The following is a 21,083-nucleotide window of genomic DNA, read 5'->3' on the forward strand; positions in this document are numbered from 1 at the left end:
TGGATTATTACCTTTGGTTCCCTCATGTGCATAAGATATATTAATAATAGGAATTGGATCAACATCAACTAAGCTCTCATCAGCATGAGAATCTAGTTGCTCAGTCTTGTCAATATCTTCAATAGTTTGATCTTCAAAGAGCGCAACATCACGACTTCTAATGAGCTTCTTATCAATTGGATTATAAAAGTGATATCCAAACTCATCTTGACCATAACCAATGAAGATGCACTGCTTAGTTTTAACATCTAATTTCGACCTCTCATCTTTTGGAACATGCACACAAGCTTTACACCCGATACTTTCAAGTGATCATAAAAGACATCCTTATCAAACCAAACTTTGTTTGGAACATCACCACCCAAAGCAACAACAAGAGACAAATTGATAACATAAGCAACAGTGTTAAGTGCTTTAGCCCAAAATGAATTTGGAAGTTTAGCCTTTGAAAGCACACATTTAACTCTCTCAACTAAAGTTTTGTTCATCCTCTCTGCCAAACCATTTAATTGAGGAGTCTTTGGAGGAGTCTTCTGATGACGAATTCCTTGCGATTTGCAGTAGTTATCAAAGGGACCAATATACTCACCACCATTATCAGTGCGAATATATTTTAATTTCATTTTTCCGTTTGTCTCTCAGATAAGGCTTGAAACTGTTTAAACACATCAAGCACTTGATCTGTGGATTTTTAAGGATATACCCAAATCTTGCGAGAACGATCATTAATGAAAGTAGCAAAGTAAAGTGCACCACCTTTTGACTTCACTTTAAAAGGACCACACAAACTTAGTGTACTAGCTCCAATAGCTCAAACTTTCTTGAAGGTGGATGAATGTGAAAAGAAACTCTTCTCTATTTCCCTTCTAAGCAATGAACACATGTTTTCACCTTTGCTTGTTTCATACCAGCAAGAAAATTCTTCTTAGCCAAATAGGTGATCCCCCTCTCGCTCATATGACTAAGCCTCTTGTGCCACAATTCTGATAAAGCCTCGCTCTCCATCAAATTTATAGAGTCACAAAGAATCGATCCTTGTGTCACGTATAAGTTTGAATGTTTTCTTCCTCGAGCTAAAATAAATGAGCCTTTGGTAAGCTTCCATTGGCCATTGAATAAGTCATTATGATAGCTATCATCATCTAGTTGTCCTACAGAGATCAAAATTAAGGGAATGTATTGAGCATGCTTGACATTCTGAAGGACCAACGTTGAACCAGAATTGATTTTCAAACAAACAATGCCAATACAGAACACCTTAACTTCACCAGCATTACTCATCTTTAACACCTCAGAGTTAACAGAAGTATAAGATGAAAAGAAGTGTTTTTCTTGTTGTGACATGTGATGTGGCTCTAGAATCTACTATCCAACTTGTATATTGACATACAAAATTGATAACGTCTTTATCACAAGCGAAGAGAAGGTCATCTTGGACAACATCAACGACATTATTTTCATTGTTTTCTTCCTTTTTCCCTTCTTTAAGATCTTTCTTCAATTGTTTGCAAAATATTTTAAATTTTCCTTTCTTTCCACAATGATAACATATAATATTTGGATTCTTGAATTTTGATTTGCTTCTGCTTTTACCTCTATTACTCGGGTCTCTTGTCTTATGTCTCCCTCGATCTTCTGTATATAGAATATCTGAATGTGAAGATATGTCTTGAGATTTTCTTCTAACCTTTTCATTCAGTACACCACTTTTTGCATATTCCATAGTCACCTTTCCACCAGTGGTAGAATTTGTTAAAGAAACACGAAGAGTTTCCAAGAATCCGGTAGAGTATTAAGAAGCCAAAGTCCTGGTATTTCATCATCAAAATTAACACCCATTCCTGATAGCTGATCAAGAATACCCTGAAAATCATTTATATGATAAAGAATAGAACTGCTCTCCTTGTACTTTAAGGTCATCAATTTCTTTAACAAGAACAACTTGTTATTGCCAGTTTTTGAAGCGTAAAGCGTCTCCAACTTTTCCCACAATGTTCTAGCATGTGTCTCATTCACAATATGGTTACGAACATTATCTTCAATCCATTGTATTATATATCCAAATACTTGTTAGTGCTCAAATTCCCAATATTCATTGGTAACATTCTCAGGTTTATGAGCAAAAAAACCGGAAGATGCATCTTCTTCACGAACAATAAATCTTTCATCTTGCTTTTCCATATGTTGTAGTTTCTTTCGTTTAGACATACCATATTGCTCATATTCCCCTCCATATAGATAACCTTAGCTCTGATACCAATTGTTGTGACGAAAAGATGAAACAAAAAATCTAACAATAAAGAACACAAAGTTTAACCTGGAAAAACCCTTCAAACCGAAGGTTACCACCACGGGATCGACAAGATACAAATTGCTTTACTATACGAATAAGAGGGTTAAAAATATTCTTCTAATGGCTACACAACAAGTTCCAAAAAAGAACAAACAATAGCTACACCAACAAAAGATAAATAGAAAGAAACATCACTCAAACTCAGCTTCTGTTCTAGATCTAAAACAGGATCTTGATGACCCCCGAATCCGATCTCCACCATTTAAATCAACCACCAAGATGTCAGGAACACTCAGTCCAAATTGCAGCACGATCCAACGGTTAGTTAATCGGGAAACACGATTTGAATATTGCTAGTCGGAGAAAAAGACTACAGCAAAATAACCCTTTTCCTTCTATCTTTTCTCTTGTTGAAAGCTCTCTCAAAAACCTCTGTTATATTCTAATGACTTTCAAAGAAAATATCAATGAGCAATTGAATTATTCTCTCAAGATTATCCTCTATTTATAGAGTTGTGCTTTTCCTTACAAAGCCAAAACCAACTACAAATAGGATTACAATTCCAATCCTTTTCCTAATAGAATTGGAAACCAAATAAAGACAATAATTCCAATCCTTTTTCAAGTAGGATTAGGCCATGGGACTTTGTCTGGAAGATGGTCAATAGCCCAACAGTTATGTGCTTCACACAATTGGTAGAGGATGTTTTATATAGTGTAAGCTCTTATGAGAAACTCAGGGGTATTTGAATCAAGGATCTTTGATCTTATCCTTGAGTCATTTGTAATTGATCTGTTGAATCATGTCCATATTAGATATGTGCATGATATCAATTCTTTTCTTGCGTGAGGATTTTGAGTCTTGGCTTGATTGTCGTGTGTGATTTGATCCTTTCCTTAAGTTGATTTATCTTGTACTCTTTGTAAATATTGGTGTGATGATGTTTCCTTAATATTTTCCCTTGATTTTATCTTCGATATCCTTGATTGATTTTCCTTGAATGCGGCTTTGATTTCACATGTTGTGAGATTTGATCTGATTGAACAAATATTTACATTCCATTCTTAACTGGTGCGCCTATCCTTAGTGTGATCACTGAGAGCATCCCGATTGTAGCCTTGTACTTGTGTTGTATCTTGTTTACTTCCTGTATCAAGAACCTGGTCAGTATGTCATTATTAAAATGTTTGAATATGAGGTTAACAAAACATTGTCAAGTTTGTAAATATTTATTTTATTTTATTTTTTTTGAAAAAAAGCATAAGTACTCCCTTGAACTATGGTCGAAATTTTAAGAATATACATTTTCTTTATATGTCCTAATACCTCCTAGAACTATTTTGAAATGTAATAAATACACATTTTTTGGTGTTAAGGTGGATTAGAGAGTGTTGAAAGTAAATAAGAAGTAAAAAATATGAAGAAAGAAAAAAATTAATAAGTATTCAACAAATGTCCTTTCTTAATTGAACATTTTAGCATTAGTTAGTAAACATAATTGATAAGTAAGCTCAGTGACGGCTCAAGATAATTAGTGGTCTAAAGTCAAAAATAAGTTGGAAGCCTAAATTTCAGTTACTTTTTTTTCAATGTGAGATTCAAGTTATTTATTTCTTTTTGATAAAAAAGGTTTTATTTTTTATGATCTTGTGGTCTTAAACATACCATGTGAAAGTTAAATTTAAAAAATGGTCCATAAAAAAGAATCTTAAACAAATTAAAACATTCTTTCTTTTTTTTGCTAAAAAGCTTAAGATAATTTTATTATTACTAAAATATTAGGCCCTTCAATTTTGGGGTTTAAGGCATGTGCCTCATATTTAAAGGCATTGAGTCACCCTCGGAAGAAACCCTAATTAAAACAACAGTAACAAGAAATATACTCTGATGATGGGTGTATCTAAATTCATTGTGTAATGGTGGTGGTAGCAACAAAATTAAGTTATTTCAAACTTGTTTCCCATAAGATTGTAGTTTTTCAAATAATTACACTATTAAGAAAAAGTAAAATATTTGTGAAATTCTAATTATCTTATCTTGAGAAAACATAGATTAAAGGCATATGGACTTATGGCTTAGTCTTGAATAATGAATATCACCTTGTTCAACTATCAATATATTTTTTTTAATTTATAGGAATCTGATTTCTCATTCAAGTCTTGATGGTTTTAGGTTTGATTATGGGGTTGCATATGAATATTTGAATTAACAAAATAATACCATTTCTCATGATTTTGGTGTTCTTATTAATAGCTTATACATAAATTAAAATTTCAGGATGTATTTTTTTATTATGTTTCACCAAAATATTGAAATTAAGTGTGTAGTTCACTAAATTAATATTTTATGCTTCTTGTAGAACAAATGTTTGGGGTCATATATGCCAGAAGAGGTTAATTGTAATACTAGTATTAGTTATACCAGAGTTAAATTTACGGTCAAACATTGTACTAAAATTTTATACGAACTATTTTTATATATACTACCAAATGACACCTTTACTGCTAAAGAAGTGTTAAGTATTATCTATTCATTTATAATGTTACAACAAACGCATGTCATTCCTATAGTATTTTGGTGTAAGCACTCAATACTATAAATTTCTAGTACAACAAGTATAACATCACTAATTTAAATGTCTAAGTTTTTTTCAAATTCTAAACAAAAATACTTTATATGTGTTTGATTTAACCTAAGCCAAGCAAATTTACATCAAGAGTTGCAGATTAAAGAAATCAATGCAAATGTCAGCTACAAATAATTTCTTTAGCATTTTTTAAACATGGAAAAATGTTACATTTGCCTCCTATTATGCACCTTTTCTTTTAATCTTAGAGTTGTGACATGTTTGTTTGTTGTTCATGTAGTGTGTACTTTGACCTTACCTATCATACTTTTGCTTACTTTCAACAGATTATCATGCCTCCGGATGAACAAGGACTTAGTTTACCTTCTCCTGATCGACTTAGCAAGCTTAACATTCATTTAACCGATGACATTCTAAGTAGGTTGTCTTTTCGAGATGTTGTAAGAGTTAGTACACTTTCGAAGGACTGGCAATATATTTGCTGGAGAATTCCACATGTGAAGTTTGATCAAACAGTGTGGAAAACACCCGAGGACTTGACGTCCCCTACCATTGGATTTATTCCAATTATTGATAGTTTCCTCAGGTTTCATAGAGGAATAATATTGAAGGTCACCCTCAATATTATTAGTCTAATAGTGTGTCCTGATGTTGATCGTTTGATTTTTTCCCTTGACACTGATCATCTTCAACATTTTGTCCTTAAACTTCCATTTACTTATCCTCCATACAGGTTGCCGAACTTCTTTTTTAATTGTTCAGCATTGAGGCATTTGTATCTCAAGGAATGTGAAATACAACTTCCATTTTTCTTTAAGGGATTTAATAAGTTGAGTAGGCTAATATTGAAATCTGTCACATTATCTTCTGATACGTTTGAATGTTTGATCTCTAATTGTCCGTTGCTTGAGGATTTGGTGCTAAAAGACATAGACAATCCGTACTTCATGAGTATTAATGCTCCGAAGCTAAGGTCATTTGTCTTTCATGGCTAGAGGACCAAGATGATTTTGTCAATATTTTTTCGTCTATTCCTGCTCTCGAGTGTTTCAGCTGGGATCTTTTTGAGGTAATGTTCCTTAATTTTACTTAATGGTAATGAATTTTCATGTGTGCTTTTTTTTTTTGGAATTTCAGTCATCCGGATTTTTGGCATTTTATTCGTAGGTCGATAATGGATAAATAAAGTAATACCAACAAGGCTTCCATCAGTTCGTAACTGTTTGAAACGCCTATTCATGTCTTGGATTACTCTTGGAGAGTTTTTTGAGCTTTCGTTTGCTCTTTGCATAATACGGAGCTCTCCAAATTTGGAAGAAATTGAAATTAAGGTTGTCACTAATGTTTATTTTTCTCTTTATCTTTTCCATGTTTTTATATTCGTATGTAATGACTTGATGGTTTTTTTCTTGATTTTTCATAGAAATGTATCCTTAGTGATGGAGATTATTTCGAATGTGTGCCCCAGGAGGTTGTTGATGAGATTCCTGCAAGCTTTTCGGATATCACATTTAATCATCTGAGAACAGTTAAGTTTTATGATGTACTATTAGAAGAGGTTGAAATGCAGCTTATCAAGGTTTTATTGGCAAAGTCTCCAGCACTGGTGAAAATGGTAATCAAGCATCGTCAAATGGAAACTAACAAATCTCTCAACGTACTCGCGGAGAAAACAATGTTTCAACGGGCATCATCTAAAGCAGAAGTTGTGTATCTTGTTGATTAGTATCGTTATCACAATCCTTCTTAATCTTTTGCTAAAATATTTTGGAAGTACAAATAGAAACGAGACGTTTGGTTGATGGAGTAGCAAGGCTGTGTTTTGCCTTTGCTTTAGGTACTATTAAGATTTTATCTGCTTGGAAACATAGAATTGTGAACCTAGATGAATGTTTTGAATACTCTGTTTGGGAACAGAGATGGTTTTACATTTCATGCTTGTTATTGATTTAAGACTTTGGTTGTTTATTTTGAACTTATGCTGTGTGTTGCAGAACTAACAAAGATTTTGCATGACATTCTTGTTAATGATTCATCTCTGAAATAAGACATGGCTTTGGAAGTTAGAACTGTCACGGGCTAATTCAGATAGAAAATGAAAAACACATGATGATTTACATATAAAACTCGCAAAAGGAAAAAGAAAATGAAACTTTTAATGTGTCTTTCCTTAATTTTTTCTTCTACTATATATATTCTCTCTATTTTAATGTTTGTGATGTATCTTAAATAAGATATATTACATACTTTAACATGTAACATGACCGTATGATATACAAAATATTTAAACGAGAAAATGTATATTACATGGGAGTTTATATATATACTCTTAGAAACATTAAGAAAAATGAAAAAAGAAGTTTTAGTTGTTAAATACGAAATCGAATTTGCTCTTTATTTCAAATGGGTCACAAAGGTCGATTTGATTTAATTTTTAATTAGAAAAAACCTAAACTAACTATTTCATTTTATTAGTTCTAAAAACTAAATCAAATCATATAAAGTTGGATTTTTCAGTTTCGACTTTAGCTTATTTTTTTGATTTATTTTATTTTTTTATAATAACACGGTGATTGAAAAGAGATTAAATATATTTTCAAAATTTTCAAAAAACGATAAAATTCACATAAATAAAAAATACTTTCAACATTCGTTACAAAATAAATTGTTAACTTCAAAACTGAAACTATAATAGTATAATTTAACTTTCATCCTAATACAAAATAAAATAATTTCAAAAGCTTGTCTCTTCAGTTTCTTCCAACACCTCCATTTGAGAAGACAAAGAGAGCAGAGTGCTTCACATTCATCCTCTCTCAAGTTCTTCTTCTTCTCTGTTAACACAAACTCTCTGCGTTTATGGTTCTTGTTCTATAGAATTTATATATCAAGATTGCATTTTTATTTTTTGGTATGCTTTAATATGATGAAATTGAAGTGGGGTTTTTGCTTAAAACTTGATGGTGTTAATGTTTTTCAAGGACATGGTGAAATTGAAGTGAGGATTCATATAGTCGATTTCAACTAGTTATTTTATAAGAGTCGACGACGTTGTTGACACATTGTTCTGAATAGTGAGAAAGAATGAAATTCGATCAAATCCCTTGAATGGAAAAGATAATCCTTTTCAACAACATTTTTCAATGAGAATTATGATACAATAAACATTATAAGCTGAAATAGAATTTCAACAATATTATTCTTACAAGCTCAATGTTACAATTCCACATCCCAGAAAAACTATCAATAAAAATAGGAAGAGGAAAAAAAAAGGGGGTTGGGGTTGGGGGGTTGGGGGTCAGTTGTCATTAATCAGTCTTTTTCCTATACAGTCAGAACATATCCCATTCCTTTATGCAGCTTCTGCATAATCATATATATACAAGCTCAATCGAACCCTACCGCAGACAAAAAGTCTGGTATATAAGTGGAGAAGAGTAAAGGGGCGGGTCTATCATCCACTGAGTTATGAACCATGAACTATTGACCCTCGAGGACTTTTTGGTTATAAAAAAACAAGCTCAATAACATACAACAATATTACTTGAGCATTCTATCTCAGATGCCCTTTTTTTTTTGTTTCATCTAATTGACTATCTTCTAAAATCTAAAGCAAAAGTTGTGTATCTTTTTGATTAGTATCGTTATCACAATCCTTCTTAATCTTTGGATAAAATGTTTTGGAAGTACAAATAGAAACGAGACCTTTGGTTGATGGAGTAGTAAGGCTATGTTTTGCCTTTGCTTTAAGGTACTAAAAAGATTTTATCTGCTTGGAAACATAGAATTGTAAATGTTTTGAATACTCTGTTTGGTAACGGAAATGGTTTTTACATTTCATGGTTGTTCCTAAATGATGTATTATTTGAGACATTGGTTGTTTATTTTGAAGTTATGTTGTGTGTTGAATTTTCTTGGGGAACTTGAAACATTGAGCGGAAATTTACTTTTTGGCTAGTATTTTTGGCCCTTTTTCATTTTTTATAATGAAGGAAGGTCATTTTGTACCTAAAATATTTAAGTGGTCAATTTTGAACCCAAAGGTGAATGAAAAGGGTATTTTGGAGCCAATAGGCGGATGAAGAGTAATTTTGTACCATTTTCAATATTTCGAGGGTATTTTAGGCCCTTTTCCGTATAAAAAATCATAAATAAAAATGATAAATTTTATTGATTTGGACTTCAAGAATTTTTTTCTGAAGGTTTACAAACTTGATTACATTTACAAAAATAAAAAAGGAATAATTTTAAGGATAAATGAGATCAAAATGATTGGAAGAATTATACATTATAAAGTGAACAATTAATATAGGACTATGAAAAACTTATTTTCGAAAGAACCTTTAAAAAAGTAAATATCACATAAATTAAGGGAAAAAGAGAGTAAAAATTAATATGATTGTTTATTTAGAGAAATTGGCAGGCATATTTAGTTACTGAAAATTTACTTTGATCTGTCCAATTCAGTCCACTTAATTTTTTTTGCATGTGACATTTAACACCTCAAAATAGTTAAATTTGATTATATAGGCCAGTTACAAATTCAATTTTCTGATTTTATAACTTATTTTAATCATAGGAAATCGTCATTTTTATGTATAAGAGATCTAGAACATACCAAGAGATATCATTTGTTTTGTATTATAGACACAAAATTCCTACATTTTAGCCACTTTTTATGTAAGGGCGAATCTAGAAGGGGCGAAGGTATTTTCATTTGAAATTTCTTGTCAAAAAATTTATATGATGATATATAAGAATTTTTTCAGTGTTTATATATAAATTTTAAAGTGTAACTTGCATAAATAGTTATAGTCTTAGGGTTATCAGATAGAAATATCTATAAGTATCATATTTTTAAAAAATAGCTAAGTTTGTGAATGATTATATCCATATATATGTCATTTTATTTTTAATAGAAAAACTTATTCTAATTAATTTCCCACTAAATAAGGTAAATTGGTTAATGTAACTGACAAGACTTTTTTTCAGCCCTTAAATCCATTAATTCGGCATTTTAAATATGTAACTGATCACTACCTTTTAGTATTCTTATCAGTTCAAAAATAAAAATTATCTATGCTCTTTATTCTTCAATTGCCTCATAAGAAAAATAAAATTAAATATCTATCATCACAGTTTTGATCCGACGTTTCATAAAATAGAGCGAAGAGAATTGCTATGTAGAATATAGCATTAACGGAACAGTGGTGAAGAAATAAACTTCGTATTCTTATTTATGACGGTATGTATAGTAATGAAAAGTTTTTTCTTTGTGAGAAAAATTATATTTTTCGTATTAAGTTGATTATGTATTCATTTATTTAAGTATTTAATGTATGCATACATTCGTATAGAGTGTATAAATGAAATTATGTATTGATTATAGGTTGTACTGTCAACTTATTGCACTTATTTAGTAAGTGATGAAGGGAAGACTTATATCTTATGCTTGGAAAAGAAGACTTGTAGTTGCAATAGGTTTCAAGTTGACGGAATACCATGCGCACATGCGTGGAGGGTGTTGAACAAAAAAAAAATTCTTCTAGATGAACATTGTTCACAATTTTACTTGCCAGAAACAATATTGAAAACATATGAAGTGCATGTATCCTCTTCCTAACAAAAGTGAATGGAATCTACTTGAACACACTGCTACTGAAGTTGTGTTGCCACCAAAGTACAAGCGACATCCGGGAGGCCAAAGAAGCAAGAGAAGTCAATTAGCGATTTAAGTAAAAGGAAGTGTACTAATTCTTGTTGTACACATATAATAGGTGGTCCATGTCGAACTGCAATACGGAATGCATAGTACCTGATACATCCCACTATAAAAGCATTCTTTAACTTAATTATCGTTATGTCGAATCAATAAATTAAAAAAGTTATCTGCTTTTCGAAATATTTGTTTTTTTATTTGTTTGCTTAAATTATAAATTAACTTGAATGTTATCTCAATACTTAATTTGATACTATTAATATGTATTGACATATCCAAACTACTGACAATACGTGCATATAGTTATATTTGATAATATGTTGGTGAATACATATATAAAACAATTATACTAGTGAAAAATTGATAAATATAATAGACAACCTATAAAAATACAAAAGGAACAATGTTCTTTGTATACACTTACAGATTACTTTGGTGTATTATAAAAATCACTTAAAAAACTTGTAATAATGTAATTACTACCAACATTTACGAAATGTTTATCACTTTTAAGAATGTAAGTATCCAAATTTCTTTAAGTAATAACTCACAATAAATAAATAGTAATACTTGTGTATATTTTGATATGAAAAAGAATCTAGCATACATTTATACTATTGAATATATTGATAAAAAAATTACACAACTGAACATATTGATTATCAAAAGTAGATATCCCAGTGTATATGTTTTTAGATGAACTATATACTTATACAAACATACATCCATCTCTTCCTACCGCTACAATGAATGCAAAGTTTAACAAAGGAGCTACCAAAACAGTAAAGCAACATGATCATATATCAATAGAAGAGTTGATAATGTTTGACAAAAAATAAAACATTAGTTTTAATCATAAGCATTAAATAAAAGTTAAAAATTAAAACTAGCAAAAAGAAACTAATAAATTCTAACAAGTTGACTATTATCGATTTTTGCGGGTGGCCTGATCATTCTGGGTGGTGCCTCAATCTCGCTAACAGCCCCTTCTTCCTCCTTCTTTGCTGCATATTCTCACAATAGTGCGCCGTATCTGATGCGGTGTAACTTAGAATCAAGATATTGAACTGAAATACTTTCACCTTCACTTAGGTACTCTACAAATGCTAGCTAATATATCCGACAATCCCTGATAAATGAGGAAAATACATTACTTATTAAATAAGATACTGTTTTTTTAAGTATATTAAGAGAATGACAACACTTACTACAACCAACTTCAGAAAACATAATAACAACATAACTCTAAATACACTAGAAAGTATTCAAAAATGAAAAGGTATTCAAATACAACAGAAGATATTCAAAGTGTATGACACACTATAAATATTCAATGGTTATATGTATGTCACAATATCCCAATTTAGAAGGTATATCCTCCACATAAACTTACTTGTTCAACTTACACTACATTCATATGACTACACCTTACTATAATCATCTTCAAAAAACAGAATGACAACATATCAAATATTTTCCATTCATAGTTAGTGATGTACCTTCTTTCCCCCTTACAAGAACCACCTTTTTCTTATTCTTCCATCAGACTCAATGTTATAGGGTTATTCAAAGATTCTGATTTTTTCTGAATCTCCATTGCAACAATGGAGCATGAAATTTGTGATTGCTTTTTTGCTATACACAATCAAACGAGAGCATTCCCAACAAATAATTATCGGGATAATTTGTGCCTCTTGTGACCCTCTTAAGAGTATCCGATTTCGACATAACAATATTGAATACAAACTCAAACTTTAACCCTAATAATCTGCTAAAACGTAAATGTAAAAACCCTAAAAATGGCTATGCTAAATAATACTTCATGTATCTAGAATGCCTACGATTAGACCGGGTTCACACGGATTGATGCGCGTAGAATCAGACCTCTGAACCCTTACGACAGCCAAGCCAACTAACTTGGGGAGTTAGTTGAACTAGGAAAGGTTGGGTCCAGCCATGTAGGGTTCCTAAATATGAAGATTTACCCGGATGAGTCTTTACCGGACTTAAAAAGGAGAAATCTTAAGTATAGAGGGTCTAGGGGTGAAATGGTCTTTTTCAAGTCTAAGGGTGGTATCGTAATTACCCTAAATATATAATTAATTATAATTAATAAGGTGAAGGGGTATTTTGGGGAGAGAGAGCTGAAAATTGGCTCTTAGAGTGAAGTGTTGTTCTACCCGGGTTCGAACCTAGGTGGAAGCAATATATTAAATTTGTTTTAATTTAAGTTGGTAAATTAATGTAATTAATTAATATTTATTATTTATTAGCTAATTTAAAAAAGGGAAATCAGATTTTTTTTTATCATTTTATAAAAACCTTATTTGACTAAGTCCTAAACTAGACTTCTAAGCCTAATAAAACTCTCACTCTCTCATGTCTATCTCCTCAACATTCACGATCATTCTCTCTTCCCATTCACGTTTCTCTCTGCCAAATAACATTCAAGAACAGAAAATTTACCAAGGTTCTTCACACTTGAAGAACTCACACGAAAGTATAAGAAAAACAAACGTTAATCAATACCGTAGGCAAAGAGAATGTTTCCCGGTCGAGTGGGGTGTTGAACTGTCGGTGTTGGATGTGTGTTTGGTGAAGTTTTTGGGCAGCAAGTCGAGGTTTGAACAGCAAAAAGGTATGGGTTCTCTTCTCTCTTGGTCCTTTTCCCAAGATACCCCTAAGGTTCAGTATAATCCATTCGAAAACTAGGGTTGTTCCCCGTTGCATGTCCCTGTCACTAGCTCCCAATGATTCGTAGGTTGGATATGTTTGCTGGTAGATATTAGGCGTGTGTTGTGTTTTCGTGATGAAATATCTTCATGTATGTGTGTTTGAAATCGTATGAAGGATCACCTATGTGATCCGAAACTATGTATACGTGTGTGCAATGTGAACCATGATTATGTGCCTCGGGTTTAAGGCTCTAAAATGTGATGTTAGTTCTTTGTATTTCATGTACACATGTTTATGTAAATCGTGATGTTCATAAGTGATGTAAAGATGCTGATTTTAGTGCAATTCTTTATCGAATGAAATCTTGAAAATGCACCTAAAGAACTCACTAAAAACTACTTAAAACATCTAAACATTTAATGTTAAACAAGTGAGAAAATAGGCTGCAAAAATATCCAGCATCTTGTTAATGAGTTTCGGCCAAACTAAGGGGATTTTCATGCTATGAAAATATGAATTAAAATATGTTAGATCACTGGGGATTTAACCCATGACCTCCCCATGTTAAAAATCAATGAAATAAGATGAAAAAAAGGGAATGTGACATGTGGGATTCGAACCCATGACCTTGGCTGGAAAATGAATTATGAAAATAACAAATGAGAGGTGTGGGATTCGAACCCACCACCTCTCAGTCAACTTAAGAAAATTAAAAGAAAAATAAAGGGTGAGGCGCGTGGGAATCGAACCCACGACCTATAGGCCGAACCAAGGGAAATTAAAGAGAAGAAATTAAAGTGGGGCTGTGGGGGTTCGAACCCATACCCCCTCGGCCAAAGGAGGGAATTTAAACGAATTGGAAACTAAAAGTAAATGAGGTTGTGGGGGTTCGATCCCATATCCTCTTAGTCCCATTGAGTGAAAAATGAAGAGAAAAATTTAGGGAAAAATAAAATGAAGGCGTTGGGGCTCGATCTTGGGTCCCCAAGCCTCATGGATCAAATCAAATGAATAATAAAATGTAAGTTTTGTCCAAGGGATTTGAAACCGGGTTCTCTTGTCCAAATCCCGTATTGATACTAAGTCATACGTGAATTAAATATTCAAGAATAATGTTGCCTGCTTAGATCGAAATCAAGATCTTGGCATAATATAAGATGCATAAGTCTTGTACCACATAATCTTCGGAAGTATGAATCACTTAAACGAACTATGTATGAAGCCTCATGGCTTGTATGTATAGACCCATAAGTCTAGAATACGTTTAAAATAAGTGAACTAAGATGTATGAACAATGAAATGAACAATGAAATGATGAAATGAACGACGAAATGAACAATGAAACGATGAAACCCTAAAAGGGTTAAGTAAGAGTGTAAAACAAACTAAATGGCCAAGTGCATTGGCATATTATGAAATGAACATTCACATAAAAAGGGGTGAGCATTATGAAGAGCAAATGTGTTAATGTTAATGAATGTGGTGACAACATAATATGAGACTAATGTAAAAGATGAGAGCAATCTCAAATGAGCCTAAGTAAATGTTACCAAAACGTACTCACCTATGAGAGTGTAAAGTTAATGAAGAGACAGTCTCTATGAACACTATAATGAAAGTATTGAGATCAATATACACTTAATACTAATGATGAGATGAGAAATCATCTATTGATCTATGATGTCCTCATACTAGAAGCCAGCTTCCATGACGTATAAGTTGAATGTAATGGAACTTTATACTGAGCACCGATAGACTAACTATGAGCGGTGATGCCTTCTTTCAGGAAGGGTGGAGGTTCACGTAACTCTCATGAGATGAGACTGTTCGGCATGCCGGGTATGGGTCTCCTTATATCTCCTAGTCTTTGAACCTATACTGCCAATGTAGGGATCTGGTGGGGTTCAATTCCTATGTACGCTAGCATGTTTTGGGTCACTTTGGCCGGTGATTCCACCTCTTTTCGGTGTGGGGGAGACACTGGATTTCATGATGCTCACATGATCTACATCGATTAAAGTTAAAGTTTCCAATGAATGAATGAGGTCAGCCTCAAATGATGCACATAATGAAATGAATGATACCAAATGTGTTAGGATAGGATGATCAAGAGGTGAGCTAGACTTAAGTAATGACACTAGTTCATTCTTGATCATTGCACAGCGAACCTGATGAAAGTCTTAAACTACATCCTAGGTAAAGCTGGTGTTTACACTAGCGTATGAAAGAAATGAAATAAAGCACGTATGAATGAATGAAGCAGACTCTGTGTTTGCTAAACAAGGCTCTCCTTAGTTGAGGTCCCATATGTTGAGCCCTCATTTTGGGAAGTCTTGATGTCAAGTTCATGATTCTAAGGTCTCATGGCATATGAATGAATGATATGAAAAATGTTATGTGCTATATGCAATATGTTATGTGCTTTGTGCAAGATGTTATGTGCTGTGTGCAATATGATAAGTATGATGATGTATGTTACTCTCATGGCATGACTTTCCTAATCCAAATTTGGAAAGCTCACTCACTTTCCTAATCCAAATTTGGAAAACTCACTAACTTTCCTAATCCCAATTTGGCAAGTCCACTGACTTGACTTTCCATAATCATGTTGTTAGAAAAGAGCTATTCTTACTCATGCATGTCTTTGATGTGTGCTTGCATATACCCATACTTAGTACAAGTGTGTACTAATGCCATACAACTCTATATTTTTAGGTGCAGGCACATGTGGACGCTAGAGCTTACATGTTGACGTTGCAGCTATCCGGACGTGGAGCTTTCGTCCTGACTTGGTAGATACTCATGCTTTCGAGCTAGTGGAGAATGTTACACTAGAGTTTCTTTCCACTTTCATTTCAGACTTTGTATTGGTGCCGTTTTGGGAAGAATACGTTTAATGCAATTATGAACTATTTTTTTTTCATTTGATCATCTATATATTAGATGGTTGATTTGTGAACGCATATGATGTTAAGTTTAAAATGTTTAACATGAATTAAGAAATCAAAAAGTTCAAATTTTTCGCTACAATTAACCTTGATGAAGTAAGAATGATGTATGTAGGCTTGTCTGCGACCTCTGAGAGGTCAACGATACCGGTCTAGTCCAGGGTCTAGATTTCGGTCGTGACAGTAAAAATATATAAAACATTCAAAGAAATAAAGAGGGAAAATGGCAATTAGAAGATATCGGTCGAAACTCAGTCACAATTATAACATTGAAGAACAAGCAAACTTGTTGATTGTGAGGATTTGATGAGCGAAGAGTCCGTAATTTTGTGGATCCTACTAGGAGATGGAGTTGATTTAGGAGTAATAGAATTGATTTGGGGGATAAAGAATTTAAATTAGGGATAATGAAAGAATGCTGAAAATAGGGAAGAGAAAGTGTGAAAAGTGGGAAAAAGTAAATTTTATGTGTGTGAATTACATTTTGCTATTTATTAATTAAATATACCTATAAAATATAAATAAATTATAGTGTAGCTATATTATTTTATTATTGATATTTAGTTTGACATTTTCGGTGGTACTTCCAATTTTAAATTACTAAACATAAATGGTTTTGTACATTGTAAGGTGTTTAAATTTCACTTGTTTAATTACCATTTCTTAGAAGACCGTGAAAAAGTTAGAGGTTTTGTAGTGGTATGAAATTTTTATACATATTCATCAAATATTTTTATCAATAACGTTATTGTGTACTAAAATATTTTAAAGAACTAATAAATAATTAAACTTAGCGAAAATTGAGTTGAGTTGGGTCTTGACTCATTATCTGCCCCGTTTTGGCTCAATTCATATTGATCCAATCAAATTCAGTTTGGATTGGATATTGACCCGTTTGTTGTCTTGACCCATTACGATTGACCTAAAATTAATCCAATTTGCTCAATTACCGTCCCTAACAATGCCTAAGATCAAAATAGAAGAAAAATCAATGAAACAAATGCACTTATACAAGAAAACCTAATTATAAAACTACCAAATAGTTATTCTCTTTTGGATGAGTCGCAATTTAATAGAACAAATGAATATTAGCCTAGAAATATCTAATGTTACAACCAAATTGTAGATAGCCATGTGTATTTACCATTTTTCTTTGAAATAAAAAGATTAGCTATAAATAGTAATTATTTTTAGCATTCACTACTAACATTACTAATATGATAATTACATATCATAAACTAGTTGTACCGTATAAGTTTTATTTTATTTTAATAATTAAATAGATTCATCTTTCATTAGATTACATGTTGCGCAACAAAAACAATAACATTTTCCGTAGAATCCTATAAATTGGTCCTTTTATGTTCATTAGGGTTACTACCTCCACTCGATTCAATTACTAAAATTACAGTAGCATAAGATAGGGCAAAGAGACATTGATTTTGTTTTCTGCCTCAAATACGCTCGTTCAAAATCCTGGTATATATATATACTAATTTCTTTATTAGCATAAATATTTATGATTTTACATGCTGTATCAGAGCCTGAAACTTGAACTAATGATTTTCACTCTTGAACTAACTTTATCTTGTTATGAGAGGCGAACTCACATTCATATGTATGGGTGCATATACATGTATATCTATATCTGACCAAAAAAAAAAGATATACAGCGCACTCTTATTGAGTGTAGAGCTATCCTTGTGCTAGAGAAATCACCCACTTAGTGTTTGAATCTAGCTAAAGCCCTTATTTCTTTTTAAGTTTACTGGTGCACCTGGAGTCTTCAATTCTAAAGTTCATTTTTTGTTTGTTATAGACACAAATTTTAATTTTCTATTATGACATAAGATTTTAGACAACCGCTATTAAGATTGAAGAAAGAAAAATGTGTCAGAATGAGCATTTAATAAACTACAACTTTGATAGATTTAATACATCATGTTAGGAATCTAACTAAAACAAACAAAATGATTCTTATTTAGTACTAGAACCCACAAATTCCAAATAGAAATAGTTAGGGAAAAACATAGACAAGTTTTTTAAGTATTAAATCTTTTTTAGGTGGTTTAAAGAGTGTTGAAAGCAAATGACAAATAAAAAATAAGAAGGAAAAAAATTAATCAGTTTTCAACATATGTCATTTCTTAATTGAACATTTTAACATTAGTTAGTGGAGAAATCAAGGATGTATCGATGATTATAATGTTGAGCTACAAGCTCCTTGCATAGGAGAAGAGTCGTATTCTAGTTATACTAGGAGTCCTACTACAATACAAATGATTACATGATTAGTAATTTATTACAAGTCAAATATCTTATCCTAGTCAACTCCTATAATGTTTAGTAGCTTAATCGTATATAACTTAGGATTTAGTAGTCTAATCCTAGTATGAATCCATCTATAACTCATCAACCTACTTCGATGGAGTTGTTCCTTCGACGTGTTCCATCAGTCATCAAGCTTCCTTCAACACTTCCCCTCAAGCTAGAGAGTAGAGGAATTGTATCTCCTATCTTGCTTCAAAAACCAGAAAAAAGCTATTTTGTTAAGGCTTTGGTATGAATATCAGCTAGTTGATCCTTAGACTTCACAAATTGAGAAAGAAATTGTCCCCTGGCCCTTTTCTTACGAACAAAATGATAGTCCAGTTCAACATGTTTGGTTCTAGCATGCATAACTGGATAAATTGTCATGTACAACGCACTAATATTATCATAATACAACGTAAGAACAGATCGAAGGAATACCACAATGTCATGAAGAAGATACAAAATCCAAGTTATTTCTGCGGCACTGGAGGCTAGTGCTCTATACTCAGCTTCAACGCTCGATCGAGCTACTGTGGTCTATTTCTTGGAGGTCTAAAAAATACAATTTGCATCTAGGTAGATACTATAACCTGTAGTTGATCTTCTAGTTGTGATACAACCTCCTGATCGGCATTTGAGTAGCCATACAACCTACATGGTGATTGTGAAATAATTCTAAGTGCAAAGTGTAGAGTGCCTTTGATATACCTGAGTATCATTTTTACCCCTTAAAGATGTTCAATGTTTGGGTTTTGCATAAAGTGGCTTGCTAAATTCACAGCATGAGTGATATCAGGTCTTGTGAGGGTCAAATTTGAAGACTCCCTACTATCATTTTGTAAACTGATGCATATACAAGACTTCCCACAGCTTCATGCAAACCATTTTTTCTAGCCAAAGGAGTGGCTACAGCCTTTTCTAAAGTCGTCTCTGTCTTGGCCAACAGCTCAGCAACATACTTTCTTTGATTTAAGTGAATTCCACCTACGGAATAGTTTACCTCAAATCCTAGGAAGAAGGGTAAAGGGCCAAGATCTTTCATAGAAAACTTCTTTCCAAGTTGTAGAACCAACTCTAAGACATGAGATGAATTAATTCCTATGAAAATAATATCATCCACATATAACAAGAGAAATATTTTGCCTTTGTGAGTTTGGAAGGGTCAGTCTTACTACAAATGAAACCAAAGTGTAAGATATTCATGCTAAACCTATGAAACAAGGCTTTTGGGGCTTGTTTAAGAACATAAAATGCCTTTTTAAGTATACATACATGCTGAGGATACTAGGGATCAATAAAACTAGGAGGTTGACTCATGTACACCTACTCTTGTAAAGAGCCTTGGAGAAACACATTTTTACTTCTTGTTGCCTAATTTTCCTCTTTGAACTGACAACAATTGATAGAACCACCCTAATAATTGTAGCTTTAACCAGAAGACTAAATATTTCTTCAAAATCCAGCCCTTCAAAATGAAGAATCCCATTGCCACAAGTCAGGCCTTAAATCTATCTATTGTCCCATCAGCTTTAAATTTTGTCTTAAACACCCATTTTGATCCAACCAAGTTCATACCAGGAGATTTAGGCATAAAAATCTATGTCTTGTTAATATGTAAAACATCAATTTCTTCTTGCATCGATGCAAGCCAATAAGGTATTTTAGTGATTCCTTAGTAGTATTTGGTTCTCTCACAATTTCTTTGCTGCTGCAAGCAACAAGTAACAAGCGTTCCTTCGCCTTATTCCTGGTTCAGGAAGTACCTCAACTATTACATCAACCAAGATAGTGGACTAGAGTGTAGCATTGTCAAGTTGTTGGTCAACTGATAAATCAACTAAAATGGTTGCTTGATGATCATTGGCTGGACCTGTAAGAGAAACTTGTTTCTCACTGCTACTGGCAGATTTAAAATTTGCAGCTGGAGTTTCGATGCTAATGTATGGATCATCAAGTTCAACCTGTTCCTCAACATCTGATACTGCGCCTGAGAGGTCAATAATACTCTCATCATCAATGGGAATATGAGGTGTACCAACATTATCACTAGTAATGCGTAGGCTAGCAACATGTATTTCCCTTGAATCATAATTATCAGGTGTCTGTCGTTTAGAGAAAGATTCAACAAAAGTAGCAAGGTGAGGTGAGACATCAATGTTAGTCTGAGATTGATTTGAAGACACATCGGGTAATATGTTTTCATCAAGCACAACATGTCTGGATATGTAAACCCTCCTTGTAGAGGGATGATAGCATCTATATCCTTTGTGTAAGTTGGTGTACCCTATGAACATACAAGGATAGGTCTTTGGACTGAACTTATTGTTACCATTAATATATGGAAAACATCTACACCCAAATACTTTTAGGCTGTTGTAATCAGGTTGTTCCCCATGAAACTTAATAAACGGAGTCACCATCTTTAGGACTGATAAAGGCAATCTATTAATGAGAACTAACGCAGTGAGGAAAGCTTCAACCGATAGAAACAGAGGTAGGTGAGCATGAAGTAGTAGAGTTAAGTAAGTCTACACAATATGCTTTTG

General features: G+C 32.7%; 1 protein-coding gene across 1 annotated transcript; it reads left to right on the forward strand.

Moving 5' to 3' along the window:
- Positions 1–5,213: 5,213 nt before the first annotated feature.
- Positions 5,214–6,607, forward strand: LOC107016738 (F-box/FBD/LRR-repeat protein At1g13570-like). The gene is made up of 4 exons (XM_015217120.1): positions 5,214–5,467; positions 5,615–5,854; positions 5,935–5,950; positions 6,305–6,607. Exons 1-4 carry the CDS (start codon positions 5,214–5,216, stop codon positions 6,605–6,607), a joined length of 813 nt encoding a protein of 270 aa, XP_015072606.1.
- The last annotated feature ends 14,476 nt before the right edge of the window (positions 6,608–21,083 follow it).

Source organism: Solanum pennellii, chromosome 4 (assembly GCF_001406875.1).
Source record: "Solanum pennellii chromosome 4, SPENNV200".
NCBI lineage: Eukaryota > Viridiplantae > Streptophyta > Magnoliopsida > Solanales > Solanaceae > Solanum > Solanum pennellii.